The sequence below is a fragment of the Achroia grisella genome, unplaced genomic scaffold (assembly GCF_030625045.1).
Source record: "Achroia grisella isolate CSIRO2021 unplaced genomic scaffold, CSIRO_AGI_Agris_v1 utg5936, whole genome shotgun sequence".
NCBI lineage: Eukaryota > Metazoa > Arthropoda > Insecta > Lepidoptera > Pyralidae > Achroia > Achroia grisella.
Window position 1 is genome coordinate 405,251 of NW_026712956.1, and position 22,954 is coordinate 428,204.

A 22,954-nucleotide genomic window follows, 5' to 3' on the forward strand; every position below is an offset into this window, starting at 1 on the left:
TTATGCAAAGTTTGGGACGCAATCCAGATACTGTATTTATTGAATATTTGATATCCATATATATAATTCCGATTTTGTTCCGAAAATTCTGAATATGGATTATTCAGAATTTTTATCTGTACTAAAACTATACAACTTTGTATTCTTTTGTTTTAATACAATAAATTCTTGTTATTGAATTGTATTTCATTTGCTAACACAGATTCGTATTAGGCATTTAATTAATTAACTATTTGGAGCATGCGACGTCATCCATAGTCTATGATTGTAGCCTATGTAATTTGAAATCGAAATTACAAATCAGTAAATAAGATCTTACTAATATTATAAACAGGGCAGTTTGTGAATGTGGGTGGATGTTCGTTATTCTTTGACGGAAAACCTACTAAATGGATTTTAATGAAATTTTACAACAATATCTGAATATATATAACTGACATAGTGATCTATCAACACACAGCCCAAACCACTGGACGGATCGGGCTGAAATTTGGCATGCAGGTAGATGTTAGACGTAAGCATCAGCTAAGAAAGGATTTTGATTAATTCTACCCCCAAGGGGATGAAAGTTTGTATGAGACTGTCAATTTTAAACCGATCGGGCTGAGACTTTGCATGCATAAAACTACTATCATGTAGGCTTCATCTAAGAAAGGATTTTGATAAATTCCACCCCTAAGGGGATAAATTAACGCGAACGAAGCCGTTGGCAAAAGCTAGTGGATTATAAATTTCACGCGATTTAAACCGCGGACACAGCTAGTATATACCCGTATTATATAATATGGGTATCAATATCATATATCTTACATGATGATTGGTTAAGCATCAAAGATTTTATTATTAAAATGTGACTTAATAAGTAATTTGGTGCTATTATGTCGAATAGTCTAAGAGTTAAATATTTTTATTAAAGTTTTGTTTGTAAGGGTCTGGTTCTTACGACGACTGCCCTTGTGTACTCTTCTTGCCGGTAGAGTCAATATTTACGGATCTTGTTAACTTTTTTGATGTGGAAAAGGAATTTTACTGGATAACTGAAGAGGGTTTAAATATTTTACGTGAATTACAAAATGTTCTTTCACATTGTTATGTTAAGGCATTTATACACACTACTGGGCTCTGTGCTAAGACTCACATTATTCTATTATTTTATCTCTCACGCTTGACTCCGTAAAAGGATACCTATATCTATATTATATATTTATTTTCTGATTTATTTTAGTTTAAAAGGAAATGGAAATAACTTCCTCTACGTGAAAAGTTCCTGAAAGATTAACGTAGATCTTTGCCCAAATGTCACTTAAGTAAAGGCACAATAATAATGGTATTGTAGAGGGATTTATTCAAATATCTGCTCAACGTTATATAAGGAATAAGGGTTTACAAATATTGTATCGTCGAGAATCCACAGAATATACAGATTTAGCGTAATCTATTCTCATATTATTGGGAGAGCGGATTTTGTTATGAGGAAAGTAAATTCCGGAACTACTGTTCCGGTAGCGATTTGAGAAATTATTTTATTTCTGCTTCTTTCATGTCAATAGTAAACCTAAATATGTTTAGACCAGAATTTGGCTTCTTCTATGATACAATAAGTCGCCGTGTTTAGGTTTTCCTTCGTGCAAGACGCTGGATACAATGGACACATCAGGACATGGGACATGGTTTGGGACAAAGCCCCGCAGTCACAAGCCTCCTGGGCAACGAAACCCCATTTCAATATGTTTAGACGAGAACTAGGCTTTTTCTATGGCACAATCAGTCGTCGTGTTCAGGTCTACCTACATGCAAGACGCTGGATACAAAGGGAACTGCTATAGATAAGACATGGTTTAATGGTATGGGACAAAGCTCAAAGCAGCAATGACAACATTTCAGCAAGTTATGCCTGCAGCGACCGTTCTGCGAAGACAGTCTTTTCAGGGCTTTCCAATCATTCCATTGCAGCATGCAATGCATGCATGCCCGGGGCAGATGTTCAGCTGATCTGAAAAATTCTTTCATCGTTTAAAAATTAAAAATTGATCAGAAAATTTGAATATTTAAGTATAATACTATTTTAACTTCGCGCGTTATATTGTTCGTGGAATCAGTAAGCCAAGTCATCTTCTGTTGGGTCAGATAGTATGATTACATAACATTTAATATTCTTAATTTAACATCTATGTATATAAGTGTAATTTATAATATTATTATTTGATATGATAACAGAATAGCTGTATAAACTATAATTTAACGTAAAATATATACTCTCTAGTTTAATTCTACATGTTTTATTCATTTGAAAGCTGGTATTATTCAAGATTACTCAATAAGTTAAATCCTTTTAGCAGGCAAGTAGATGGCAGCATAACGGGGGCATTATTTATGTTTTGACTGTCCGTCCCCACGCCTCCAACGTGCCTGAATAATCGCTGGCCCCAGGGTTTATTTCATGGTTGATGTCCTGTGAGTGGAATTACAATAATTGTGGATGCAAATGTTGGAAGGATTTATATATAAAACAAATTAAATATTCAATTCCAGATGAATCTGGAGTTGAATATTTAATTTGTTTTATGAAAGAAAACAATGTATGAATTAAGTTGTTTAAAAAACTCGATGTACAGGTTATATATATGTATTCAGTCAACGGTGATATGTAGTTAAATAAAAACGTAGTTATCACCTAAACTATGTATTTATTTAACTGAAGTGAGTTATTCAAATTAGTAGACGTTCTTTATTAATTCTTAAACAAAGTAAGGGTATTATTGATACATTTCTTTCTTTTATATTCTCTGTAAAACATACAATACTGCATAATTACAGAATATATCTATAACTCTGACAATATAAACTTAAATATAAAAAATATGTATATAATTATAATTTTATTCTATTAAACAAATACAAATATTTTGATGGTTCAAACCCTCAAGGGAAGTTTTCACATAGACAATTTAACGCAGATTGCGAAAATAACATGTTTTTTATATTCAATAAAATTTTCTTTTTATTTTGATGAATAACAGAATAAATTATATGTGTGTAATAAATTATAAAACTTGCCATCGAAATAGGGTTTTTGAACATTTGATGGGACGCCATTTGGGCCGTATAAATTGTTGTCATTCGACTTACTACCCGTATATTGTGATCACCACCTAAAGCGACCTGAATAGGTGTAGTTTGTTTTATGAATTTCCTGCCGTAATATAATTTCGGTGTTTGCGGACGCCACTATTAATATTAATGAATATTCTCTGTTATTATAATAAGCTTTTGTTCAGTTTTAGTACCAAATTACTTGGAATGATTAAACCACATATTGTGAATAGATACTGAAAATTGTGTAATCAGATGGTGTTCTAAAACTCGCTATTGAAGTCTTGGAGAGTGGATTACTATAAAACAAGTTGATGATCGATACAAATTGAATAAATGATACAAATTTTATGTGCTAATCCGTGATACCAAGTCATTGTAGTTTATCCTTACTTGAGTAATGGCATCTAAAAGGGAATCGATTTAACTTTTAAATATAATGTCGTTGTAAACTTGTGAAGCCAAATCTACGCATTCTCAGAGAGATCAAAGAGATACACAGATGTTCTAGAATTTTAGGTCAACCTAACGAGGGTTCATAGCTTCAAGTATACACGTCCTTGGCATTTAACGGTATCAGGATCTTAATGGCTACTGGTTTTGAAGCATAAATATTGTGGCCACTAGATGCACAATAAATTACTTATATGAGAATTACCTTGCTGTTTATATTACTGTTAATAATATTGTATATCTTTAATGATTGTTTTATTGCATTGAATCGTTGCTAATTTACTGATTATGAATTAAGACATATATATTTAATTTCTGTTTGTTATTTATATTTATACGAACTGCACTGAATAGATTATAATAGAAAAACTTAAATTTAAGTACTTTTGAATGGTCATAGTCATTATTTAATAATTTATCGCTCATTCGGAAAGCTTATTCATCAGAAGAAAAACGAGCAGGAAATTTGCGTGTTGCTCTTTTAAATTATTGTTGTAACTTTACATTTTTAAGTTGAAATTTATTACTTTTGCTTTAGTTCGTGATATTTTTTATGTAAGTGGAATGTAAACAAGTTGATGGTACTCTTGATGATTATACGTCATCATGAGTGTTATTTCACGTGTCATGTCTTTGTGTTTTTGTACCCTGTAATTTAACTTCCATATCTCAACCTTCAACCGAAACACTTCTTATAAAGTAAGCGATATGATGATATGAAAGACAAAGATGCCGGTCTGCATTGACATCTTTGTCTCACTTGTGTCTATTACTAACCAAGTAGACTTGTGTCTGTACTACCAAGGCAGACACACACACAGTCTACCCTAGTCTAATGGATGACAGGATGATGATGCTGTACTTTTGAATAATTAGAAATCTAATCCACATTATGATTACTAATGATTTCACATAATAGACAAGTCTATTTTATTTTGCAAAACAAATTGTGCTACACATAAAATTGGTAATAACAAAATGGTGGCTTATGTAGCAATTGTTCGGAATACAGTAACAGTATTGCGTAAATCCACGATGGTCATTAGCGAAGACAATAGAATGAACATTTACTTCCTCTCATGCAACAATATGTGGAAGTTCTAATATTGTGACTCATGTAAATATTTCCCGTACTGTAGAGCGGTTATTATGTCGTTTTCCGTCTGACTTAATAAAAGAGAAGGTTGGTAAACGGAACATTTTTTTACTATGCATTAACCACACTTTACCTAATGGATAAATCGTATAGGTAAACCAGCTGAAGGCCAATTCCAGTATTCATGAAAAATAGGAACTTTTCAAAAAAACCTAGTAACAATTTTGCAATTAACAATTGTTTTTATAACCTTCATATTAATTGAGCAGTCACATGATCAATTCAGTATGAAAATTTCTAAGTTTATTTTCCAATTTCCCCTTTTGTTTCTTTGTGAAGATCCGTTCAATTTTATGGGTACTAAACCTGGGATTTGCCTTGCTTTGTCTTTTCTTTAGCTTTACAACTAACTCTGTATACTAATTCTGTAAAAAGAATAGGTAACTTTATTGTTTATTTGTAATGATTACAATAAATAAAATATTTGCTCGATTGCAAATTACTTACACCTATAGAAAGCTATTAAGTTACGCTATGTCTTTTACGCGAGAGATAGTGAGTTAGTTGATGTTTCTTTTTCGTCTATATTTAGTTGGTCGGACCATTACATTAAACAGAAATTAAAAAATCTGCAAGTTGTATGAGATGACATAGCATTGCGAGCTGAGGTAACCTGGATTTGGTGATTAAATTGGTTTAGGTGACAAAACGCACGATTTAAACCATCATCATTAGACACCCGATCATCGTGTTAAATCATGTTGTTTTTTTAATTCCTTTTCAACTTGTACTATGGTTACAATTTACATTTAAGTATAAATTATATGTATTTGTTTATATTGGTACCTAGATATCCTATGATTTAAACGGTAGTACATGCGTATTATTTATGTAGTTATAAAAATTCTTTAAGGATAGAGTCAGATCTACGAGGTGTTTTTAATATCAGGAATTATGTACAAAAGAGTAAGTACTCAGATACGAGAACATACGACACACATTCCTGTAATTTGAAATATATTACATAATTCCTTTTGTTTTAAAGTTTTCAGACCGTAAACTGATTTACTTTAGCCTTCGCATGGTGAGTTTTGTTGACAATTCTTTGTTTGCTTTTTTTCTTTTCTTAGAATTGAAATGATGAAACATCTTTTGTGTTATGGCCTTTAGATGTCCCAATGGATTTGCGTCACATATTAAGGGACATAACAACGGGCTTATTTTTATTTCTCTGAGGGTCTCATTTGTGAGTTGTTTTCACTTTTTTCATGTTATACCGTACCTCTAAACTTTTAGAATATGGCCCATATTATTAAATTTAATGGCAGTTGTTTGAAGGGTTTATGTTCTTTATTTTGTATACATTTATTTTTAAAACTCAAAATACAGCTACTCTTTGTTGTAAATTTTGATATTTTATATAGGGTAAACAATGATGTAAGACAAATACTCGGTGTACGGAAATTTATTTGGAGTATTGTCAGGAAAGAAATTAAAATACAATATTGTACAAAAAGAGAACTATATAATTAAATAAAATTCTATATTTTAAATTTATCTATTTTGATTAGTCAGTTACAGTACCAACTTTTGAACCCCAATCGAGTGGTATTTGTAATATATGAATATTATGTTCCTTATTCAACATTATTTAAAATATATATTATACAATTGCATAATTTACTCACAAAATAAAACAGGACAATTCTCACAGCACCATCTAGCAAAGCTTGTGTTAGCGGTACTAGATGTCTAAAATAAATATTTATTTTTAATCTAGGTTTTTTCTATGTATAATAGGTATTTATTTGTAAATACATACATATACATAGAAAGCGCCCAAGTAGATAAAAACAATAACATACGGGAAATCGAACCCACGACCATCGGAATTTAGGCAGTTTGCTAAACCTTTAGTCCACCGAGGTTAAAAGTAATATTTGGGATAGAGAATAAAGAACATTGACTACTATCGGTCAAGCAAACAAAGCTCTGGACAACAAATGAGTTATTGTAATACCCCACAACCATCTTATATGTCCTATTACCGCAATCAGCGCAACTCTCGTCCTTATCCCATTTGATTTATGAATGAACAGAACACGAGTGGAATATTGTACGATTCCCTATGGACAAGAAGTTTCCCTTTCACGCAGATCGCTTACAAATGCTACGTGATTCACATCCCAATGTATTCCCTTACACGTAATCCATTGACTCGTAAACAACGGGGCAGAGGTCGCAATAAAAATGAAACCCCGTAATGTATTACGTACCCGTGAATATATCAACAAATTAAGCTACTTTTGACTATCAAGGGAGCCACGTTCATTGAATAATCATGAGATTTCAACGTGAATGAAGCGAGCCGTGTGTTTTCATTTTGTGGTTTGAATAATTAGAGCAACCACATGATATTAATGTGTTGTATACACAACTAATGTATATATACGAGTGTATTAATGGTATTGTGGTGGACATGACATATGATATTACTAAATGAAATTTACGTAAAGCCTTTTTAAATTTACATTCATGTCTGATTCAAGTTAAACGGATTTTAATATGTCCATAAAGAATGAGTTATTGAATTTAATTGTAAATAAAGCATGAAAAACACGTGAGTGTGTATACTCGTGGGTGGTTGATTAAACTCCCGAAGCAGGGGAGATACAAACAACTCTATAGAATCAATGTTATAAAATTCTAGATTCATAAATAGATGTGATATAGCATGAATGTAATTATTCTTCTAAACCGAATGTAGCCAATTTTAGTCAGAATGAATGATCGTATTTAGGAGAATTACATTCATAAATAGAGGTGATATGGCATGAATGTAATTATTCTCCTAAACCGAATATAGCCAATTTTAGTCAGAACGTAGTACAATTAGGAACCTAATTCGCAGATTTATTAAATAGATAGTATTCTAGTTTATATGACGATGATAATATATTTTTATCTAAAGTAATTTGCAGAGTTATGATATTAAATCGGGTCACCCTATGTAGCCTTCTTTTTAATAAGAATCTAAAGGAATCCTTCCTTAATTGATGTTTATGTTTCAATTACATTTTGCCAAACGTCAATACTACTTCCCAAAAGTTCAGACAGTTTCCCAGAGTAAATCGCACGACTAATACTCATTTAAATTAAAAAAAAATCTTCAAATAGTAGTTGTAAATAACTAATTTAGAATAATTTTATAACAAGATCGTTATAGTCGTATGTAATTTTCCTCTTAATATTTGTGGTAAGGTGTACCGTTTCATAGCTGATTATTATTAATTTCTCTTATTTCATTCTTCAGAAAGCGAAAGTGCAAACACAGGTGTTTCTTATCGTGTTACTTATCAAATGAGGGAACTGGAGCATTAGCCCTTTCCTCGGTTTAATTAAGAAGTACGGAAAATTCTATGCGCTATGAAGCGGTTATAATTGAAAAAATATTGTACAATTTAAGGGAATGAAAAGCTTTCAAGCGTAATAATTTGTACTTCAATTTGCCAATTAGTAATTAATTAATTAGAATTTTATTCTTTACTGACGATCGTGTTTAATTAGGTTCATAATTCAATTAGAAGTAAGAAATTGTGGTAGTTCAATTATGCCAGATAACGGTTGTACGCGTTTTATTATTTTAATTTCAAAATGTGTAATTTGTCTTCCGATAATTGTTTCAATGGTTGGGTATAACAGTCTATACTTAGCAGAGATGTAGCGTTTACATTTTATCTATAACAATCTATAATTCTAACAATCTATAATAATATGAATATTGATTATATATATTTTAATATAGAAGAAAAATTAAATTAAATTTGTTAATTCTAAAATTAGTTTATTCTAATTAGACGACAAATATTTGTGGTTTTGAAAATAATACTAGTTTGCCATTTTTGCAAGTAAATTAGATTACATGAATTTGATTTGATTTAGATAACACTCTATTTTCAACATGACTTAATATTCAGTTTAAATTTTAATCCATGTTAGGTTTTCATTTTTCAACATGAATTAATAACATATTAATAATCATTTCAAAATTGTTTAATTTGTAACTGATAACATTATCATATCTCTAATATAACTCAATTATAGTATCAACATTATAACTCATATAAATTACTCAATTATCCTTAACACAGACTAGGGATTTTTATACACAGGAATTGAATAGGTTCACACGTTTCAGAGTTACAGTAATCTCACTTGAAACGAACCTTTTCCTCTATCAAAGGATGTTACATCCTCTCTACAGTGCACGGTCGGAAGCCCATTTACCCTCCAGATTGTTTTACAGGAAATGTTCATTTTCTTTGTGTAAGCAATTTTATATTAATTTTCGTTTCGTTTTTATTTTATTATTTTTGCGTTGAAAGCTTTTTTATATATGGTATAGCTATATCAGGATATAGCTGTACTATATGTAAAAAACCGTTGAATTCCGCAGGCGGGGTTACCCACTTCCAATACGAACCATGTTATTCTTTGACAACATAACTTTCTATAGGCGAATGAATGATAAAATCAGTTTAATAATTTTCGAAGATTCAAGATAATAATATAGAAAAACTATATTATTACCTTTATACTTACGATTAAATAAAAGTATTTTAGAGTTAAAATTAAATTTAAGAAATTTCATTCATATGAACTTAATCAAATATTCTTACATTTTTTCTTTATACCATAAAGATATACCTGTACTAGATATCTGTTACGATTAATGCAGTGAACAAGCAATATATAAATATTCCATATTTTGCCGTTCTGCAACTAAGGTCTGTACCCTGTCAATACATTGGTAAGATTTCTGTTATGACTTATACAAAGTCACCCTATGTGACTTAGATAATAAATGTTAGTAGCGTATTTCGTATCTATGTTTCGAAACAGTGGAATATTTTTTTATAAATACTTTTGTATTGACTACGGTAAAGATTAATGTGGTTGTATACTTTCTCGGGGCTTTTGCGTGCATAGATGGCATCGAAGCCTAGAGAGCTCAAAACCAACCTAAGTCATAAACTTCGAGCGTGACGGCGGCTTATCTGTATGACGGAATCTTGGATTTACAATCTGTGCAACATAATGGAGGTTACGCAAGCGTGGAAATTTGGAAAACTGTTAGAGAAGTTATGCCGTGTTCTAACAGACTGTTTGTTAATTGTTTTGATATGTTATTGTAGTGAACGTTATATAACAGTAGGTGTTACTTGCGGTAAAATAAAGGATAGTCTGTCTTTATGTCTTTCATACCGTTCTCGAAGTCTCAAGTCATGAAAAAGGTTACCTTTTCATGACTTTGAGACATCGAGAGAGTGTCTGTTTGTTGAAACAGACACTCTCTCGCATTTATATTATTATTATTATTAGTAGTACATATAATAGGTTCTATTTAATACATTAATCATTTTCAACTATAATTTATATTTTGCAGATTCCATAGAAATCTTCTTAATTAAAAAAACTCACTATTTATCTATCAATAAACTATTTGAAGTTTGTATGCTCACATTATGTATTTATATGTATACATGGACAATTGTAAACAAATTAAATTTTTTTATTTAATAAACATACTATTTACTCTTTAAATCCATATCAGAATGAATAATAATAAAGCTGTGTACATTACACAACTATTTATTGTAAATTAATTTTTATTTAATTATATAAATAAATGCTATATTCAAATAATTATATACAATTTATTGCTACATATCCACACATTAACGATACATATATAAAAAATAAGATGTCCACGTAAAACAAGTCATTCATAAATGTACCTATGTAGTACCTACAGTGAGATTCACTACACACATATATTCCTTTATCCATATTTCAAATAGAAGTGTGCTATATATCTATTGTTTTTTTATACGCTTCGGTTACTGCACTCTGCTATATTAAATGTCCAAAAGCATATTATACTAGACGGGCTCGATGGTCTAGTGGTTTCGCACACCGCCTTACTTCCGATGATCGCGGGTTCGATTCCTTGCACGGCACAAATATGTCTATGAATAAGTATGATTGTTTATATCGGTTTGGGTGTTTTCTATGTATAATATATATGTATTTACAAAAAAAATCTATGTGTTTGTATCAGTCATTTTGTAGCCATTACAAAAGCTTTAGCTAGCTTAACTTGAGTCTAGATGTCGCTGTGTGAGATTGTATTATATTATCCTGAGATTATTATTATTATTATTGTTTATACATATATTTTATATATCTCCCATTGATGGAGTGAAAAATTGTTATTACGGGTGTTATTATTATTATTATTACTATAAACGCAAATACAAGAATTTTTGGAAGAAAGAACTATTTCTCTATCTATTTTATTTTATATATAGATATAATAGTAATAATATTTAATTCAGTTTATTTTATCCCTAGTGTTAGTTATAATTTCTGTTAGTAGTCTAATGTAATAAGTATTTATGGTGACATACTATATCGCTTATAACTTGGACCGTATATGAAATAAACCGGTAGCCGGCCCGGCACCTCACAATATATTCTGAACAATTTATCGTCATTGGAAATTATGGTTCGATGAAACACAAAACTATGAAGTGTTGGAGAATTTCTGCGGGCTTATAGGAAACTGGTATTGTATCAGTGCAGAACAGAGTTGGATTCGGTTCGCGGCAATTATTATGTAACTATGTCGTTGTATTTCGGATTCAGTATTTTTTTTTAATGTAAAATGTCATCAGGAACCCCCTTTATCATTAGATTGTATAAAACAAAGTCGCTGTCGCTATCTGTCCACCCCTATGTATGCTTAAATCTTTAAACTACGCAAAGGATTTTGAAGTGGTTCTTTTTAATACAATAGATAGAGTGATTTTAGAGGAAGGTTTATATGTATAATACATGTACACGCGGGAAAAGCTAGGGCGAGCAGCCAGTATTAATATAAAAATACCTATTTTTGAAAGCAAATGTAATATATAAAGTACTATATTAGCTTTCATTAATACGTTCTTTTAATTACTAGCAGTTATACTATTTAACAAATAACTACTAGTAGATATATAATACCGTTTAGTAAAAATAATAATCTAACAATATAAGATTAAACTTTTATGATTTCACATGAAACTAGTGACATTTTGTATATCATCATCATGTTCATCATCATATTATTATTGTTATTGTTATTATCATCTTTAATACCTTTATAACAAGTCATTGTAGTCCCACTGTTGGACACGGAAATATCGTCCTAGAGTAAAATTTAAATAATTGATAAATTTAAATACTCACGCTAAATCTTACTCTATAAAAAGTATGCTACATGTTCTAGTATATGATCTGTATGTGCACAGAATTTCATTAAAATCCATCTAGCCGATTAAACGTGAGTCAGTGACAAACATTCAAACATATTCAAGTGTTTAGATAACAATTAGACATTAGATTAGTTTATATGCCATAAGCAAACGGCGTTCTGTTCAAATATGTTTTTCTTTCATTACAAACTTTCACGAATATTATAAATGCGAAAGTTTGTTTGTTTGCATGTCACCTTGACCGCTCAAGTGATCGTTGTGTAATTTGGCATACAGATATGTCTTTGGAACGGAGAAAGACGTGGGTTCTAGCCAAGATGATTGATTCATCAAGAAAAAATGTCAGGGTTTTAAAAATATTGATCAATCGAATTTCTTGACAGATTTTCTTAATTATATTTATAAACAGGATTAGACGGTAGAGAGAAATATTAACATAAATAACTTCACTGCCATAAAAGATTTAAATGTCCAACATTAGTAAATAAGTTTTGAGTTTGAATTGAAAAAACATCTTTGTCAAATGATATTGTATAATACAAACGTGTGAATACAAACTGCCAGTTAGTACTAAGTCAAAATATTAAATACACAAAAAGGTTAAATAGTAGTAGTGATAAGAGTAGACCGATCCCTACAAGCTGCGAAATTAATTATACTATACTAATTATTACAATTTTTAGACTAATTTTAACGCCTAGTTATTTTACTGCCCTAAAATTATGAAGTCCACAACTGTGTATTATTCCTTCCAGTGGGTAATACCTTCGCTGTGCGCTGTTTCGTTGTTATTCGATAATGCCATGTCGCTTCGAAATCTGATGGGGATTTTGAATATTTATTATGGTACTCATTTTATTTGTGACTTTATCATGAATTAGTGCTGTTTGAGTTTATTCTGAAGTATAAGAGAGTGCGAGAAATGGAATTACGTATCCCGTAAGCTAGTGGGAAGTCGTACTAAAATATTATAATATAAATCTAGTACTTAAAATACAGGTTCCTACTTAGTTTAGGGTCCAGGGAACACTGTAAAATGTAAACTATTATTAGTATATATAGTATATATTTAATAGGATCAACGACTCGTATTTTATTTTATCTTCACTTATGAAACTAAGGATGTTATAACGAATCTAGCCGGCTGCAAAATAAATTAGTATGATAATATAAATTTATGAATAAAAACTTATTTGCGAACCCCTTTTTTTTAATCCCGCTACAAATAGAAGGGTGCTATAAATCTGAGTTGTCTGTGTATTTATTCGTGGCATTGTAGCTCCTAAACGAATGGACTAATTCTTATATGTTTTTTTATTTGAAAGCTGACGTGAATTTATAAATATCTGGGTCATTTTTTACTCTTTAGAGTATTTATGTGTCAGCATTTACTTAAAATTTTAATTTTAAGTAATTACTTAGATTTTGAAAGATTAGTCGGCAGATTGGTGGCATAGAAATTTCGTCACAATCGATACAGTATTTTGAGTTATAATAATGTACCTAAGTGACCTAGCTCTGTTTGTTTTGTGGTATCAAATATAGTTAGTTACATTTTATTACATTAGTTATTTTAATTTATCTTCAAATAGTTTTCAAGATATTCAATAATTATAATTATGAGAAAGTTGTGTATGTTATATTTTTATTATTATTGTGCAAATAAATTTTCTCAATTACGTATATGTAGAAAATGGTGTCAGTTCGTTTACTGTATACTTATTCTGCTATATACACACACTATAATGGACCGACGTAGGGAAATCAAGGAAATATAATATTTACTTGATTTCACCTAGTAGTAGATATTATTAAAACCGGACGAGTAATTCTAGTTGTTGAGAGATACGATGGAATTTAATGTTTAACTACATCTATATATAAATTAAATCGTTCATGTCTTGTGAAGTTATAAAGTTGACGTACCCGTGTATCTATCTATGTTATCGTATCTCTTAAACCAATGTACCGATTATGATGTGCTTTATATATCCCAAAGATAGCATGGCTGACATGAAGATGATCCTTACGTACAATTTACAAAATTTTACAATTATTTATTTTACGCGTTCTTAAGTTGAAAGAATCCATTTTTATTATTATAAACTAGCTGAGATCCCAACTTCGCATGCGTCTATATTTTTATAATTATATGGTGGATATTAATGCACTTACAATTTTTTGTACATCGCCATGGCTGTTTCGACTTCATCCTTATTTTCATCCGGAAGTCTTATTATTATTACTATTAGTGAGTACGGTGCTGCGAATAAAGTAAGAAATACTTAATTTTCTTAAAAAAAAAGCGAAAGACGAAAATATAGTAAGTTTAATAAATGCTGATACGTTCATACATTTGTGAGCTTAGTTTTCACAAACCAACATAAAACTTGATAAGAATTCAAAATTAATTTATCCCGGCAAGTTGGAACCTAGTATGTGCTCTAGGATAGTACGGTTTCAGACGGGCTTCCTCCCGAGTACACTTAGATTGTGGAATGAGCTACCTGCCGACGTTTTTCTACAAACTACAGCATGGGGTTTTTCAAAAAGGATATATTAAGGTTCCTTAAGGGTTGGCAACTCGCACGTGACTCCCCTTGGAATTTCAGGCATCCATAGTTTATGGTAACCGTTTACCATCATATGAGCCGTATGCTTGATTGTCATCATCGTAGATTAAAAGACAAGACTAACTAGTAACATTATTCAATAAAGTTAAAACGAATGAAGCATGGTTATTTTATATTCATTCAATTATATTTTAAAACAAATCAAGTCAAGGAAATCCGCTACACAGATACTACTATAGAAATATTAATACATAGGTAGCCTATATGTAGACATACAATAAATAATTCATGAGATTCCTCTTTTCGAAAATTCTCGTTCAAAACATATCTATTCTGTTCATCATATCACTTTATTGAGGTTAATAAAATGCAAATATGATTATAGTAATAACATTTCCATTTATACAGGCTGTACATTACAGAACAGTAGCTGAAAAGACGTCCATTCTATGCTGATGTCACAGTAAATATTAATTTTCTATTAGGTAAATAATATCTATATGAACTGTGCCTAACTATTTATATTAAAGGTAATGTTTTTGTGGAACTATTCTAATACAGATGATACTCCAAATCCTCGGAAGGATTTACGGAGTGGCTGAAGGCCAACTCCTGTCTGACGGATACGAATTTGGTCTGAGACACCGCTAGGGGTTCGAATCTCGGTTCTGGGGAGTGGGATGGGCTTTGTTTGTAATATGGATTGATGACCCCATCACTAGCAATGTACCATGTCAAGTTGACCTCCACGCGTATCCTGGAAACCATCATGATAAATTCATGGTGAAATTGTCACGATGAGCTGACTGACCTGACGTCATTTTTATCTTATCATCCTCCACTGGTACTCCGCGCAGGCTGTAGAACCATTCCATTATCATCCTTTAAAAAACCTATAGAATTTAATTAGGATACTTTTGGACATTTAATCTTTAGAGCATAAGAGATCTATATTTTCGAATTTATAGTATAATATTAGTGTGGAAGAATAAATTTAGTTGCATAGAAAGCATCTGGACCAATTCTCGAATCCGATGTGCTCACATCGGGCAGTAAGTTAATAGTAACGAGAGTCGTCTATTATCCAACGCTATACAACGCTCTGAAATCCGTACAATCAATCTCTGTAATAGGAATGTATAGGTGTCATTATTCTCATAAATAAGTCTATCCATCTGAGTAAGACCATGTGCATATTGTTGGAGAAATTTGCTCAATTTCGTGGTTGAATAGTCGTGTGAGATGAGTAATAGAACTTCTTTTCTTTTATACGTAATATTGGAAAAGATTAGTTTATTATATTATTAATCTAACATTTATTACCATTAAGAGCGTTATGGGCCAGTGGTTTAATACCCGAACTTAGGCCAAAAGGACATGAGTTTAAATGTTGCTGACATCATAAAAAATGTATCAATTTATATTTCTGAGTGACTCTTCGCTGGTGGATACAGCAACAATCTAAATTCGAGAAACGGCGGTATCTTCGCACCCTGTTTTGGATTCATAATAATTCTAATTTACCGAATAAAATATGGAAACTCGGGTAATGGAAATACCGATAATAAACCAAATTATTCCAAGAGACTGCGGTAGGCTCGTGCCCTGTATTCAAATATGTCATCACTTCCACGTCGATAGTTAATAGACATGCCATATGCTGGTGGTCACTATATTCTCCCTAATTGAATTAATAAATGATTCTATATTTTTGTAACCTTGTCAGTTTTTCTTAACTGTAAACTACTCTAACCTGTCATACTTTGACGTATCATAAAAGCCAGTATTAGCTTACCTATCTACATAAATAAAGATATTTTGATTTAATTTGTTTTGTGTGGGAAGTGAACCGGCTACTTAAGTGACGCAGTGTGCTAACTTCTATTAACCACCTTACACCGTGGAGGCCCTTTATTCACAACTATACTCTATTTCAGGTTATCAGATGTCCCGCAAGTCTTGCGTGGCGGGCGGCGCGAAGGGTGCGTGCATGTGGGTGCAGGAGTGCAACAGGGTGGGAGGCACGCACGCCGGCGTGTGTGTAGACGGCTTTATGTTCGGCTCGTGCTGCCGACTACCGGACCCAGCTGGCAGTGTCGAAGGTTGGTTCATGTACCTATATCATGAGAGGATTTTTGAGATATTAGTCTCCAGTTGTCTATAATAGGAAGATGAAAAATAATTATATTACTATCGGACTAGCGCCGGGTATTATTATCGGAGGTTTTTGTTTTGTCTATTATCATGAAATGGTGCACCCGCCTGCGCTAACGGTTTACGCTGGCGGGGCGTCAGTGGAAGATGATAAGATGAGAATGAGGTCAGCTAAGTTAGCCCATCGTGATAAATTCATCTGGAATTTATCACGATGGTTTCCAGGGAGAACCGCGTGGAGGTCAACCTGACATGGTACATTGCTAGCAATGGGGTCGAGAGTCCACATTACTAACAATCCCTTTTCCCCCCATTATTGGAGGTTTTGGGCTATTGTTAGGTGCTAAGACCTATAACACCATGACCTGCGTAGATCTATTGTGCTCGCCCTTTTTCAAAGTTACAGGGACAAGAATTGAAGAATATTCTTTAGACCGATGGTTTTATCTCCTCAGGAAAGTCTGGATAGAGTGTATACTTTCCAAAGCAGATATTTCGTTTATGCATGAATGGACTACGTTAATAACGGATGTGTAGTGGCGTCCCTCTTCTGCTTGGGAAAATGCGCCGGATAAAGCAGAGGACGCTGTTCCGGTACTCGACCATTACATTTCTGTAATGTTAGGTTACCAATTATAACTTTGCAGGCTAGTAGTAGAAAAATCCAATTGGCATGAGACATATATTTATCTAATATATAAAATGCTCGTGTTGCCGTGTTTGTTACCAAACGCCTCTGAAACACCTTTAGCGATTTTTATGAAATGTTTTAATTCAGGGTGTTTGAGCTATTACTAAGACTTGTAGCACTGTGACTAGCATAGATCTATTGCGATCGCTCTTTTTCAAAGTTCGCTACCTAGACCCGTTAGGGGGTGTATTTTACCTAGTTCAGCAGCAGCATGCCTACAAAATTACGTCGTATTTCGGTTGAATGGTGAAATATGGTGAAAAATGACGACCTCGGTGGTCTAGCGGTCAAGCACACCGCTTACGACCGATGGTCGCTGGTTCGATTCCTCGTACGGCACAAACATTTGTATTCATGAGTATAATTGTTTGTATCGGTCTGGGTGTTTTCTATGTACAATATGTATGTATATACATGTCCTGAGATGATTATTATTATGATTATTATTATATAGCAGAGAAATTACTAAGTACGGAGGCATAACAGGTCTTTAGGAATAACATATAAGGGATACCATAGAATCACATGGGTATTCAGGTTGATTGCCATTCCCATCATATTAAAAAAAGGTCGAGAAATCAACAACTAGGTATATAAAACATCGATATCAAGGTATATTGCTACAAATAAGGTCACTAGTTCATCTTACTATGGTGACGAAGGGTTTTTTGTTGATGATGAGATAGGGATCCCGCTTAATGATTCCCGATGAAATCTACGCCGCGGCACACCCGTGAAGCAAGAAACGACATTTACGATTATTATCGTTTCAAATTCAAGTCAGCCTACTATGTTGAATTCATCAAAATTAATGCGATAACCAGAAGGCTGGACTATAGGGTCAAGTTACGAACATTGAATAAGATTTGTAAATTGTCCATCAGTATTGTCTCCGTGGGTTATTGTTATATTAAAATGTATAATGGATGAGGTAATTGAATTAGTAGATAGGTAATATCCATCCAGCATAATAAGAGACATGGCTGTATTACTATTTGTTTACTTTTGTTTTTTAAAATTCGTAAAGAGGCTTCGTTTGTGTAATGTTATTTTTGAGTAAATAATTTCTTCTATTTTTTTTCAGAAACATCCAGTTCGGTCATAGTTACAGAGAAGTCGTATGCGCCATCTAGTGGTGTGCATAGTACATCATCTCAGCCTCCTGAGACGTCAACACAAAGCACAGCGCGGCCGAACTGGCAAACACAACGGCCGTCGTTCATGACCAAGCCAATAGATGGCGCGCCCACATCCTACAGCTACCGGCCGCCAGAAATCCACTTACCGTCATTAGGCAATTTAGATACAAGTAGCGAACAAAATAGTGATATAGTTAATAAAATATCTTATAACAGTGTAAATAAGTACCAAAATGTAAATAGACCGAGCGAAATGGAAGCTAGTCCCCACAACAAGATTTCGTCTAGTCTTAGCTTAATGCCGGGCGCGCGACCTATGGCCGTCTCTGAACAACACGCTGAAAATAGTATATCGTCAGGTTAGTAAAGGATTTTCAATATTACTAGTTTAGTTTTACACAAAGAGATGACGTTGTCTGATTTTGGTATTAAACAGTCACTAATGTTAACTTAGTACTAATAAAATCTAATAGATGTCGCGATTACATTTTTTCTGTCTCAATTACTTTAAATAGTATCAAAAGTGAAATAAAAGCATTTGAGTTTAGTTGTTGACATTATAGTCATGAGAATATTTTATTTATTAATCAGACTTTTAGTCTAAAGTAAGACTACTATTCATATAAATTGATGTACAAGAGAAGAATATTCCCAATTTCGGAAAGAAAAATTATATTAATTTTATGTAAAAATAAAATAGATACAATAACATTTAAAATAAAAGCTTTCACTTTTATATCTGTACATATCGTAACCGTATTTAAACTGTAGGTAGTTTAAAATATACTTAGGTACCTACTAGTACCAAATTTATAATGATCCCGTCAACATTATCAATGTATACATTTATTTAATAATAATAAATTACGTAATATCATGACAATATAGTTTTCACAGAATGTTTTATGTTAATACTCCACAAATAAATAATAATAATAATTGATTTAATAAAAAAATATAAAGCTATTTTAGTTTTTTTTTTTAATGAGAATCTCTTTGGTTTACTCCATGCTTTAGCGTTTGCGCCTGTGGTTTACGCTCGCTTCAGCAGAGTTTATATTGATTTAAGAAGTTATGATTTTAGTAGAGGTGTAATTTGGATATAATTATTGTGATATATACATTTTTAGAAATATATACAATTATTAATATAAGAGAACATAAGACAAAATTAACGAAGTAACAAAAACAAACAAAAACAAAAAAATAACGAAGACAATCAAAACAACACAAAACAGAAATAAAAGAACAAAACAAATAACAAAAGATTAAACAAAATAACAAAACGAAAAGCAAAATAAAGACGTTGGTGGTTTGGATGACGATGGTATGGATATGATGATGGTATGAGAATGTTGATGATAGAGGTATGGGAATGTTGGTGACGATGATCATGTTTGATTAAAATGTTTGAGGTTGTGAATGATGTATGATATGTGTGATGTGAAAGTGTCGATGGTTGATTGAAGCTATTTTAGTTAGTACACTTAAAATTTGAATAAAAGTTAGCTGCCATCTCTATAATACGTTTAAACATGTTCTATTCTTCTGTAATGGCGGCATTAGAATAACCAATAATATGATTATTATTATATTTTCCAGCACAATTTATGTCAAGACCAAGTAACCTGAACACGATACACTGGCAAGCAACAACAGAACCTTCGTTCATAACTAAACCACGACCGTCCTGGGAGAAGCCAGCCGGGAAACCGAAACCGACCAAGAAATTCACCACAACCACGACCAAACCCCATAAAAACTATATCAAACCAAAGGACCCATCTATTAATATGATAAATAAGACAGATGATGCTACGAGTTCGCCTATACAGACAACAGCAGCAACTAGTAGCGGGGGTAAGTGAATATATAAATTTATCTAAATCATCTATTAGTCGAAATTAGACTTAGATTAAATATACTTAAGGTTCTATTGTCAAAGACTTATTTTAATGCATGGTAGTGGAATTGTGCATATTCTAATAGTTTTCGTTGGTACTGCACCAGTGGAGGACGGTAATATGGAACAAGGTCAGGTCAGATAGCCCATCATGGTAAATTTACCTGGAATTTATCACAATAATTATCAGGAGTTTGAATTCAGAATGCATGAGGGTTTTGAGAAATTGTATTAAGATTTCTATTCTGGTTCCGGTCTGGGTTGTAGAAGGATCGTCAGCTCCTTGTGAGAAATACGTGTCAGTGGTTTTCTTTTGGATGTTTATAAAATGACGCACCCCGGTCGCCCGGTTGTATCGGAGAACATCTTGACGCTACATTGCTACCAATGGGGTAGTTAATCCACATTACTAACAATCCCCTTCGACATGTCCAGTGGTGTGGACTGTGCTTATGCACAAAGAAGAATTTTAAGGCTCGTGTACCTAAAAATTGACGTAACTTTCATTATTTATCACAAGGGGGAGTAGAGGTTTAAAAAGTTGGTAAAGTCAGTATGAATCAAATATAAAATTACACTAGTTTACCATTTGAAACTCAAAAGTCAATGTTTTTCCTAAAGAAGCCTCTGCTGTAGTCTGGCGGTTTAGCACACGGCTTTTCTTCCAATAGTCGTGGGCTAGATTGTACGGTGTAAGCATTTCTGTTCATGAGAATGAATGTTTGTATTTTTTTTTAATTGAGAAGATTTAGTTACTCCATATGTAGTAGTTAGCAGAGCTTCAGCAGAGTTAGAAAAGAATTTTATATTTATGTTTTTATTAGGAGTGTAGTTTGAGATGTAAATGTTTGTAATTTGTATATTATGTATGTATAAATATATCAAAGTATCCATCACACAAGCTCTGCTTAGCTTGGGACTAAATGACGCTGCGTGATTTGCCAGGGTTATTATTATTACCAACTCTTTAAATTCTTGATTTCTAGAATGTGGCGTTACCGCGATGTGGCCACGACCGGAGCAGCGAATCATGGGAGGCAAGGATTCCAGCTTTGGTCGATGGCCATGGCAGGTGTCGGTGCGACGGACCTCATTCTTCGGGTTCTCGTCCACCCATCGATGTGGCGGCGCCATCATCAACGAGGGCTGGATAGCTACAGCAGGCCATTGTGTTGACGAGTAAGTTAAATATTTAGATTCAACTTATAATAAATTACTAATTAAACCAAAGCAGTAGTATTTTATTAGTATAGTATGTAGTAGGTAAAAGGAATAAGCTGTTGATGCTGTTGCATTTATAGGATTTACCAATAGATGCAACAGCATCAGCAGATTATTATTTTTTTTATCACAGGTAACCAAAAAGCACCTTGGTTAAATTTCTAACCAGATACACATACATATAGTTGAAGTTTACAATATAGAACCTAATGTCGTGAAATTAATTTTAAAGATTTTGTGCAGAAATAGTAGCAATTTTAACATCAATATATTTCAATAAAAAAGAAATACAAAGACTTGTTTGAGCTTGCGGAAAATTAGATATGTATTTAAAAGTAGCTAAGCGTGTTATTACAATGTACAATAATAATAATATCTAAAAACAAAGACTAAAATATATGTAAGACTATTTTTATTTATTCTTCTCAAGGGAAATGTATCAGCCTACTATATTGTAGATATACTGTGCCTGTAATATCTTATAGTTACACATCAGTTAGCTAAATCAATTCACTCATTTATGCTACACTCTATTTACGTTACATAGACTCAATAAACTTTCAAATCAATCCTCGCTGAATCAATGAAACTTTACATATTGAGTTGCTTTCAAATTTGTGTCGTGAATGTGGATATTTATAGCATTAATCCTGAATCCAGTTCGTTTCCAGAATCAACTAAAGGTATTCAAGTAAATAGATTATCTACAATATTTATTATATCTTGGAACGCCTTTTCTTAACAGACTATGGTATTCAAGGAATGTTTGTCTTTATTACAATGCCAACAATATTTTATTCTGTATTGGTACCTCTATCACAACTGATCCTGCAGTCACAGCTTGCTTGTTATTTTGTTTTGATGGTGAGATATGGCAGTGAAATTACAAAATTCGGAAGCATGACGCAGTCTTCAGAAATAAACGCATGTAGAGTATCTAGTTCTACTACGGTCCTCTCACGACGGTGTGATTACCGATGATGTCTTCATGTATCATCATCGTCTACTTCTTCCTTATCTCACTTATTTGGACGGCGTAATATGTCTTTAATTCTCTTTAATTCATCCCTGTTCCCTGTGATGTTCATATATAGGCAACATTTACTGCTCTCTTTAGATGCCCAGAAGGGCATCTTTGTCCTTTAATATAACTAGAAAGTTATATTATATTAAAGGACCAAGGTCGCTCGCGGTTTAGACTTTGTATTAACTCCAATGGTCACGGGTTCGATTTCTCGCACAGTACAAAATTTTCTATTCATGAGTATTTAGAGTATAATGTTGTATTTGTCTGAGTATATACGTATATGTTTAC

The 22,954-nt window shown here is 32.4% G+C and overlaps 1 protein-coding gene across 1 annotated transcript in view; it reads left to right on the plus strand.

Moving 5' to 3' along the window:
* The window catches only part of LOC131848825 (serine proteinase stubble), a 147,418-nt gene that overhangs the window by 121,095 nt on the left and 3,369 nt on the right, over positions 1-22,954 (plus strand). Inside the window, exons 4-7 of the mRNA XM_059198768.1 lie at positions 16,469-16,633; positions 18,461-18,874; positions 20,118-20,375; positions 21,405-21,597. Coding sequence (XP_059054751.1) covers positions 16,469-16,633; positions 18,461-18,874; positions 20,118-20,375; positions 21,405-21,597 — 1,030 coding nt within the window. The remainder of the gene's footprint in view (positions 1-16,468; positions 16,634-18,460; positions 18,875-20,117; positions 20,376-21,404; positions 21,598-22,954) is intronic.